Below are 10,290 nucleotides of genomic sequence, written 5' to 3'. Positions count from 1 at the left end.
AAAAGAATTACAACATTTACTTTTTCCCACAATCACCAGAAGTTTCAGCTTTCTATCTCTCTCATGGTTTTACCACTGGGTCCATCATAAAATTTAGGTCTCCATCTGAATCATCTGAAGCTTTTAACTTTTTGCTCCAAATCATAAGCTCAAATCTGAGACCACAAACAGGCCATTGCACTCACAATCTTAATTTCATATAAGATTCATTCAGTCTCTTACCTGTTACCACTCAAATCCCTGCTTTAGGGACACTCACACTCTTCCCTTAGTCCACAGGACAATTATCCCTATTTCTCGTATACCAGCAAATTCCTACATCCTGTGCTGCAATCCTGGGCATTTTGACTCGTTAACACTTCCCACCCATAAGTACTTGAGATGAATTTGAAAATTATAATTTCAAATACAGTTTTAGTGTGCTTTCTGAGGTGAACACTGAAGTACTCCATCACCACAGATAAATTATCACTGTCAAGTCTCAGTTCCAGCCAAATAAGCTAATTCTCGTTGGTGTGCAGTGGCAGGATTTCAGCTCACCTCCCTCACGTTTCTCCACACAATTTCGTCAGAGACTGCCATGTTCAGGCCTACACTTCCAAGTGTCCTTTTTTTTTTTAAACACTTACAAAATTCCCTCATTTTCTCAAGGCAATTCCTCAATTCCTCCAGCGACTGCTTCCAGCACTTCTATACATGGTTGCTTGCTGTTTCTTACACCTCCTCAGCGTCCCCCCAGCTCCGTCCCCTCAGACGGGAGGACTGGCCGCTCCGGACCCTGCCCCAAGCAGGAACGCGGGGAACCCAGCGCCGCAGCACAGCCGCTGCACGGCTGCCGAGGAAAACGTTCCACGTCAGCACTACCGAGGGCAAGGTCATGCCGGCTCCTTCAGACAGTCGCAAGGCACAAGCACAACTCAGGGCGGCTGCAGCCCCCAGCCCCACACGCCGGCGGGGAGAGGAGGGGCGGCGGCCGCGCCGCCAGCGCCCGCCCGGCCCTGAGGGGAGCGGGGCACCCGAGGGCGAGAGGCGCCCGTACCACGCTCCCAGGCACACGGCAGAGCTCGGGGCTGTCCGGTGAGGGGCCAGGAGCTGGACCCGACGATCCTCAGGATATTCTGTGATTCACTGACCTCTGGAGTCAGTAACAGCACAAACCCCCAGTGACCAGGAAGCCCCAGAGTCATCATAACTAGTGATGACAGCTTTGCTTTCCCAAAACAAATTCTATGCACATATTTCAAACATACATTATGAAATAAATGTGGATCTAATTTAAGCTACATTCTTTCCCTTCTAGAATTAATGATTTCATTTAAGGCGTGGGGAAGCGGACCAAACCCCACACAAGAGCGGGGTCCGGTGCAGGATGAGCGGCGTCAGTCCCTGCTTAGGACACCGCCGGCCCCGACTCCCACACTCACCCACCCACACTCAGTGCCAGCAACGCTACAGCCCCATCCAGCACCGTTTAACAGCTTACCCAGGTGTCAACTGGTAAAATCAAACACACATAAAGACTAGGGCATGCAAGAACCCTGTTTTCTTAAGCGGTATTAATTACTGATAGAGATCAACATCCAGCTTCTCAAAATGACACCTGAGAGGAGGTGCATAGAAATAGTGGGTATAGCTGTTAACCTTTGCAGTGTAGACAGGTATGTATGCAGCCTATTCTGAAGAAGCAAGTTTTAAGACATTGGATTATAATGTAATTAAGACTTGAATTTTCCCTGCAGGTATGTAAGCATTGCTGTTCAAGAGTGAAGAAGATCCTAATGGCCTCAGGGTACAGACTTCAGGTGGATTTCTCTGTGACACTGAGGCCCTTTGTGTCTCTTGAGCAGCTAATTCCTTGCCCCTTAACCTGTACTTCTGACAATCCCCTTAAATGCTTCTGTAACCTTTTGTCATCATGACTCAAGCTCTGTCCCAAATCATGCTAAGCCAGTTCTTTAGGATATACAGTTAATAACTCGCTCCAACATTTGGATAGAACACCATGTGATTTACCTGCATCACCTCCACGACAGATGAAGACTCCATTTGACTGTACTAGATGTTGCACATATTCTCAGAACTAAATTTACAATTGGTTTGGATACTCAAGATGAAAGTGATTCAAGTATTTAGTTCCAAGGTCATGAGTCTTGGGGAAGAAAAGTCTCTGGATTCTGGAGAGCAGAAGAGTTCAGTTACTAATTTTCCCTTGCATCACTAATAGCAAGTCTTCTTTCCCACATTTTAATGTGAGAATGTGATGATAGAGCTGCTTTTAAACAATTTAATTATAGTACTTCTGGGAGTATTCTAAGGTTAGAAATGCAACATTTCACATTTAACATCTTGAAATTATTTTTTCCCTTTCTAATGCAAGTTGACAATCATTTAAAAACCCATGAATTTTGACATAGCTTCAAACAGGTTGTTCCACATTTAATAGACAGTGGTTCCCACTCTAGTGTAAATATGATATAATGAAGCCTTAATATTCCACTCTTCCACAGAAATGGTTCTGAATTTGCTGATTTGTAGAATTCTTTTGTTTTCACCCTCCAAGGGAAACACATAGCAATTTAAATCTTATGACAATAGGCTTGCTTTTCTTGGTTACATTTCACAAACATCTTGAAAATAGTCCATGGAACAAAATGGTCTGCTACTCACAGGATGACAAAAAATTGTTATACTAGGAAGACGGAAAATAAAAAAAATAACTCACTCAAACCATTTCAGGCGCTAATAAATAAAAACAAACCAGTTCCTAAGAAAATGTCTTTAATTTTCATGTTATGGAAATACATATTTTGGTTTTATTTCCATGATACAAAAATTTAAATATCAAACATTTTCTGAAATCTACCAATGCAGATCTTTTTTTAAACAAATAAAGGGCTGGTGCAGTTAGCAGGTTCATCACATTTACCAAAAAACATTTTTTACAGAATCAGGATTTAAAAGTGGGAACAACAGATGTGAAAACAAAGAAAAACTACCTCCCACCAGGAAATTAATGTTTGAGAAACTTTTAAGTTACAGTTTTTTGACAGGGTAAGTATGTGTAAGGCTGTATTTAGATGAATACCACCTGCACTGGGGGTGGGGGTAGAGAACAGAAATTCAAGAAATGTTCCTGGATAAAGTAACAGGTAGAAAGCAGTAAGTAAAACTGCAGCTCCACCTGTTCCCAGAATGCTGACAGCATACTGAAGCTGCCTGAAAAAACAGTTAAATATTAGGAGAGCTGTGCTCACTCCCCAAGCAAAGGAAACAGCCTAGCACAAAATCACAGAGTGCCAGTTCTTGTACAGTTCACAGCCAGCATGCCAAAGGAGGTGACCAAAGGACAATGAGTCTTGCTTCTTAAACCTAACATCAGTTACAACAGCAAGGATTTCACAGGATCAACGACAAGTCATACACTAGGTGATGTACACACGAGCAAAGTTGACAGTGATTGTTCAAGAAACAGTTTAAAATAATTAAACTGATTTTCAGGACACATACTGTTTTGTTAACACCACTTTATTTAAATAAAGTATGGCTTCCAAGAGGTGTATTCTCTCAACTGCTTTCAATCAACTCCACTTTTTAAGGCAGTTGTTTCCTACCATGTTTCAGGGACCTCAAAAATTCCAGTGGAACTAGTTGTGAGGCTTCCTAGAAGACAGAATCATGGAATAAAAATTACATCAAGATTTTATTTTTTTTTATATGATGCAGTCTTCAGTTTCAAGAAGAAATTTGAACGTATGGAGTAAGTTACTGCTAGAAGCAACAACTTTCAGGAAAAGAATTTCAGTTCTGTTCAGGCCTAGAACACTTCCAAACAGAAGAGAAAACCATGTGCATTAACATGGTTCTAGCACTTACCTGCTGGAACTTGTTCTGTCTTGATCTTTTTCAACTTTTTGGCTCTCTTCTTACCATCTGGAAGGGACTCTACGCAGGGGTCTGTCTGATCATTTTCTGGATCTTGGCCTTCTCCCTCTTCCATATCATCAGAAACAGTTTCCTCCTCAATAGGACTCATGCTTCTCTTTCCCACTGTACTGGTACCTGTAAAACTGGAACACAGAAGAAAGATGATTGGGAAAAAGTCAAGAGTAACTACTACATAGGTACACGTTGTTGTACATCTATTAAATGCTTAAGAATGTATAAGAATAAACTGTCCTAAGTGGTGTACCATGAAATTACATTATCTAAAAGATTTGGCTTAACTATAAAATTCCTTAAATTTGCTACCTAATCCAATCTTACGTAGATCAAGGTATTCATTTTCTGTACTACTGCTGTCTCAGACTTAGCTGCTATTCTGATGAGATCACCCATCTGAAATGTATTTAAATCAGTTCTCTATCCCTGCACAGTTTTACATGTTGTTCTCATAGTTATGCAAGCTCTTAAAAGCACTGTCAGTAGACACCAAACCATGCACAACTGAAGCCTTAAAACCACACACCGAAACTGAAGGAGTCAACATGCTAACTTCACCTCTCTCCTGGAACTACAGGTAGCTTTAAAAGCATTTATATATAAAGGTAGAGAAAACCATCAAGCTCCATATATAAACTTTAAATCTGGCTTTTAAGTGGTAGAGTCCTATTTTTCATGGGGCCAGTAAAATAAATAGCACAAAAAACTGTACACTCATTTCATTAGTAGCATTTGAATGAAGCCTGACTAACACAGTATAAAGATGAACTCAGAGCCCCACTCCATTCAGCACACACTGAAATAACCTTGTGTAGGCTTTTGTTCCACTGAAATGCTATTGTTAAATTTCCTTAGAAGACAAATGACAATATTAAAATCAAATTAGCATGAGTATAAAGCAGAATGAGGTAGCAAAGGGGCTAATTAAAAACCAGTTCCAATTATGAACTTCTAGATATGTAAACACCAGCTACTTAAATGTCTAATATAATGCTTTTAGAACAACCAATTTTAAAAAGGGTAGGTTTAGATTTATGAACTTTTGTTTTTTAATTAGAACTACACAACATGGCTGTATGCATCTAAGCCCTGTTCTGTTCTGTGAGCTAAATAAATATTAATACTAAGTTATAAACCAAAACTTTACAAGGGGTTTTTTTTCTTTTTAATCAATAGCAGTGAATTAAAGTGTTTCAATAAGGTTTCAGCTAAAGGAAGAACTGTTAAATTTTGCAGTATACTTTTGGCTTTGAAATGGAATTTTTTCAGCTGAACATTTTGCAACTTAAAACAGAGTCTGTCTGGGATGTCCAAAGGCAATAAACAAAGATGAAACATATGATTACATCTCATGCTCTTACATCCACTTTAGGAGCACAAACACCATTTACTTTGATGAATAGCTGGTTTTTCCTCCAAACATTCACACACAGAAGGCCTTCTTGCATGATTTCTTACAAATCATCATTTTGAGTCATACCACAACCACCACCAATAAAAAGCTGGATAGAACTGTTAATCCTATGTACACACTTCAAGATTGCAAAACAGGGAAAAACTAGGGTTGGAAAGAAAAAATGTCTAGGGAAGAAGGAGCATTAGGAAATGAAAAACTACTATTTTTTAAAAATACAGTTTAGAAAAGCTTGTAAGAATTCTACTTTGGGGAAAGCCATTCTGAAAAATACATTATGAAGAAAAAACTCAGGAACCATAAATCATGATCTCAGGATTTATTTAGCACTTGGCTCTCAGAAGGGAACTTGCACTCACTGTAGGAAGAAGATTCCTTCTTGAATGGTCTTATGGCTGAATTTAATTTTTTCCACCATAAAACTCTTGTGAAGTTATTGCAAATAAAGAGAAACAAGTTCTTGACCTTCAGTGCACATTTAGCTGGGTACCAAAGTACAACATAAAAATTAATTTTAGCCCTTATGGTCCTCCTGCAGATACCTCATGGGGAAAAAACATAGCCCAGCACCAAAAAGTGGCAGCACAAAATATGAAATAAACATATTTTAAAATGAAGAACCATTACTCTCCCAAATAATTTTATTTTCTATTCATTCATTGATTGCATGGCTTCTAGAGGAGAAAGGGTTAATTTTCTTATGTCTTCTTCTTCTTTAACCTTAAATAAGATGAAAGATTAGAGCAACACTAGTTATGCACTTAGTAATAAATGAGTATGGTTGCATAGATGAGTTAGAGCACTACTCAAAGTTCAGTTTTCTAATTATAACAGTTATTTTGGATGTGCCCACATATCTGCCTCAACCTCCCCATTCAGCTGAGAAACAACTGAACAAAGTTGAAGATTCAAACACAGCAATAGCTTTCAGTCACTGCCCAATGCAGAGAGATTTCTTTTATGATCCTTATGACCATGCAGAGACACAGATTTACACCATCCTCTCACCATGTAACACTTAGGTTTTAAAACACACCTGTACTTCAGCTAACCAGGCAATAACTCTATTTTCTAGAGAATATATTTCAAGACATACTAAACAGTAGCAATCTAAATAGTACTATGGTAATTAAATTGAAAGAATCAGCAAGTGGAGGGGAGCAAAAGGCAGGAAAACAATGATGATGATGTAGCATTGAACATCTGTTTTGGAAAAGCTTGTCTGAGTTTTCAAAGGAACACTTCATCACAACAAGGTATTTGTAACTGGCCTGGATATATGAGGACCTACAATTTCAAATAAATTTCATTTACACAAAACTACAAGTTCTCTTGACACTTGAAACAACATTGAGGTGTGGGAATAGATACTGATCCATCATAAAAATCAGTTATTTCAGCTGAAGAGCGGGTGAATTCACCTAAAATAACACTACATGCAGGAACACTATAATAACTTACTTGCAATATTTGTTATCTATACCCTTAATACCTCAGCTTTTGCAATTCCTATTCTTTACTGGTAATAAACCACTATAAACAAGCATTTCTGTAATAAACCAAAATAATCATAATCAATAAACCAAGTAGAAACATTTGCACATTTCAAAAATTAGATCTTTGGCAAAATGAAGACATTTTGCAAATCTTCGTTCTACAAACAGCACCCTGAACTGACAGAAGATGCAGCACTCAGTTTTAGGCAGAATATTGCATCCCTTCCTTGTACTTCATACGGGTCTTTTGGCACTGCCCTTACTCTACTCTTTCCAGATGATGATCAGGAGCATAAGTAAGTACAAATAGAGCAGGGTACCTAGTTTTGCATAGAGCATACCCTATTTGACTTTTCCTGCTATGGTTTAACACTATTTTGCTAAGGCAAAGCTCTTAAAGCCATGCATTTAACAGTCATGGCAGAGCTGGCAGGCAGTCATTTGCTAAGCACAACATAGCCAGTTCCATCTGTTTCCTATGTGTGTCCTGAATAGCAACAGATTTGGACAAGGGCACCTTATTTACTACTTGAAGTGTGGTCAAATGCAGCAGTTTTTAATCTACTTCTCCATCTTACATTAATAATTAGGCATATTTCCATTGAAATAAATTTTTATATTTAAGGGTAGTATTAAGTTAAATGCAAGGGATACATACCAATTATAAATAATTTTACCTTGTGACTGCTATTAATACTATTAAACTTTATTTTCTGAAGAGAAATTCCTCTACCATACAGAACTACAGTTTTATCAACAAGACAAGAATTATAGAACCTTTGTTACATATTTATCAGTCTGTCAATTTAAGACAAGTTCCTTACAAGAAATATTCAACAACTTCCTTACTGAATGAAAAAGTAACCAGGACACATTGTCATCATGGAGAGAAACAGCTCTCCTGCAGCTGTGCTCCTTGGCAGAAGCTGATGCAGCAAGTTTATTAAATAATAAATAAATAAAGGATGTAGTAACATGAAGCTATTATAAGGGATCAGCTGCTGGACACATCACAGTGCTGAGTTAGATATGACTTCAACTAATCTGGGCAAATATACATGCACACATACTTATTTGTCCTGACTGTTCATATAAATATTGATATTATATTTTATATCAAAGTAATTGTATATAATAGATAAAACAGAAAGATTTTATATACCTTTAGATATAAATATTTGTATACCTTTTCTGGAAAAGAAAGAGTTCATCTTGAGTGAAATCAAAGATGGTTTGCAGTTCCACGTTCAATCTAAACAGATTATACTTCAGAGGAAGCATTTACAAAATATAAGTTGACAAAATAATTAAATATAACTGGTAAAAAATAAAAATAAATTAAGAAAAAAATGTCAAAAGACCAGCATGAGAGGAAATGTGGGACAGAACCAAATCACTTTATTAATGGAATAATAAGAGAACAAAAAATTATGTAACATCAATTACAAGAGATCTGTCAACAAAATAAAGGCTGCTATCCAAGGCTATCAAAATGCTGATCACATGAAAACAAAAACCTACTTCTTGTAGAATTTTACAACACTAGATGAAGAAATACATTTAAAATTTTCAAGAAGAGTAAGTACTCAGACAACCAACTCACTGGGGTATCTCAAATTTTTTTAGGGAAAAAAATTTACTGAAAATTTTGTTCAGCAATTTTCCAAATGACTCATTTGTGGTGGATCTTAAACTTCTTTGCAAGACAACAGCAAATCAGCTTTCTGCATTTCCTGCTCTTCATGAGCTGCCATCATTACATCTGCCTGGAGCCTGTGAGGTACCCAAACTCCAGCATCCATGAGAGGAGACACTTCCTCTGGCAGAAACAAAACTAGAACTAAGTGTTTCTGCAGCAAACTCAAGGAGTAGTAAGTATTTCCAGACTACTTAATAGTCTACCACCTTAGTTATAGAGCTAAGCCTTAGCCACGTGCAGGCTGCTCCAGGAGAATCCTAAAAGCTCCTCATCTCCTCACAGCAGGGACTCCCAGGATCCCTGAGTACAACAGTTCCATTAAACCAGCTTCATTTGACACGGATCGTATCATCACTCCTCCATATGTTTTTTTGAATCAAACACGTCTATAACGCATTTAGAATTCCCACCATGACAAAAGCCATGAACATCTGACAGCTTGCCAAAACACACACCTGCAAAATCATAAGTTTAGTGAATTTGTTACATGACAAATTAACATTTACAGGAAGATATAATGAGAACTAGAATTTAATCTCCAAGAAAGATAAAGCAGAAATACCTCAGCACTGGTTTTATGACCACCAAATTTGCTTTGTGTAACCACAGGGCAAAGAGGAGGAGACAAAACCCCTCAAAAACAAAGCAAAACATCTGCTTAGAGAAATGTAACTTACACACTCCACTCAAACTTATTCTCATACAGAATTCATAGCACTGGGGGGACAGTGCAGGAGAAGGGAGGGGGAAGAATGGCAATAACTTGATAGGTTACTTATACACTTATATTAACACGAAAAATCTCTTCACATGCTCAGCTACACAGATGACTGAGAAAGAAGCTGCCTGCTACCATCAGATCCATAACTTGTCATTAATATCAGGAGATAAATATGGAAAAACAAATACACACAGCAACATAGGGAACATGTCCTCACTTAATTTTGTCCTTAAATAATGAACTAAAGCCCTTTTCAAGTTTTATACTGAAAGCTTAAAGCCTTGCAAGTATCATCATTTGCTATCCTATTTCTGAAGCATAAGGACAACTTCACCAGGACAGCTCTAGAAGAGAATTTATACCATTCTTTGTGGCACTATTAGCACCATGGAAAGTCAGCCCAAAACCAACATGGTCTTTAAAAGAATATATGATGACAACTAAGTGTCAACATGGCACAGCCATTCACAAGTGTCATACGACTAAAGAAAATAATTTTGAAATTTTGGTTACAATAAATGATGCTACTACACCAAGCTCAGAAGCTGTGATGTGACCTGCCCTCAAGTCCAGCATTTAAGTTTGTCTGATCACATTTGTGATGAAAATTCCCTCTGCTCCTTTACCTATCGTCTTTTGACAGCTGATGTACCACTGCTGATTTATATGCAAAGAAATACATACAGAAAAAATGGCCTGTATTAGTTAAGAACTACCTGGAAATTGCTAGATTTTGGAGAGAAATGCAGTAAGAACACGAGCTGGCAGCGCAGACATCTCACCTGTTAACACAGTAGTATCGACTCTGGGAAACGTAAGGTGTGCACTGGGTTTTTAACCTCTTCCTCTCCATCTCCTTCCAACTATCTTCTGTACATTTTCTCTTGGCCTGTTTTTCTTCATGTTTTTTCTCCACATATTCTGCATATGTCTGGATCCTATAACTTTCAGCATACCGGCTGGTGTTTACAGCTATGGAGGAGGAGAATGATATTATATACAAAACACTTAAATGACAGCA

The 10,290-nt window shown here is 38.0% G+C and overlaps 1 protein-coding gene and 1 long non-coding RNA gene across 4 annotated transcripts in view; one reads left to right on the top strand and one right to left on the bottom strand.

Annotated features, from left to right (window-relative positions):
• The first annotated feature begins 1,414 nt into the window (after nucleotides 1–1,414).
• Nucleotides 1,415–3,212, top strand: LOC135281613 (uncharacterized). Of its 2 annotated transcripts, none has more exons than XR_010348206.1 (2): nucleotides 1,415–1,610; nucleotides 1,740–3,212. It is a non-coding gene; the product is annotated as an uncharacterized LOC135281613 (long non-coding RNA). The 2 variants fall into 2 exon arrangements; XR_010348205.1 differs by having other exon boundaries at nucleotides 1,415–1,658.
• Nucleotides 2,762–10,290, bottom strand: part of PARN (poly(A)-specific ribonuclease) — a 42,383-nt gene continuing 34,854 nt past the window's right edge. For both annotated transcript variants that reach the window (XM_064390633.1, XM_064390631.1), the window contains exons 22-24: nucleotides 10,052–10,241; nucleotides 3,874–4,067; nucleotides 2,762–3,660 (exon numbers count right to left, since the gene is read on the bottom strand). In XM_064390633.1, coding sequence (XP_064246703.1) covers nucleotides 3,608–3,660; nucleotides 3,874–4,067; nucleotides 10,052–10,241 — 437 coding nt within the window. In that variant the 3' untranslated portion in view covers nucleotides 2,762–3,607. The remainder of the gene's footprint in view (nucleotides 3,661–3,873; nucleotides 4,068–10,051; nucleotides 10,242–10,290) is intronic.

Source organism: Passer domesticus, chromosome 15 (genome assembly GCF_036417665.1).
Source record: "Passer domesticus isolate bPasDom1 chromosome 15, bPasDom1.hap1, whole genome shotgun sequence".
NCBI classification, from domain to species: domain Eukaryota; kingdom Metazoa; phylum Chordata; class Aves; order Passeriformes; family Passeridae; genus Passer; species Passer domesticus.
Note: the sequence above shows the minus strand (reverse complement) of the source record. Positions and strands in the feature narration are given on the sequence as shown.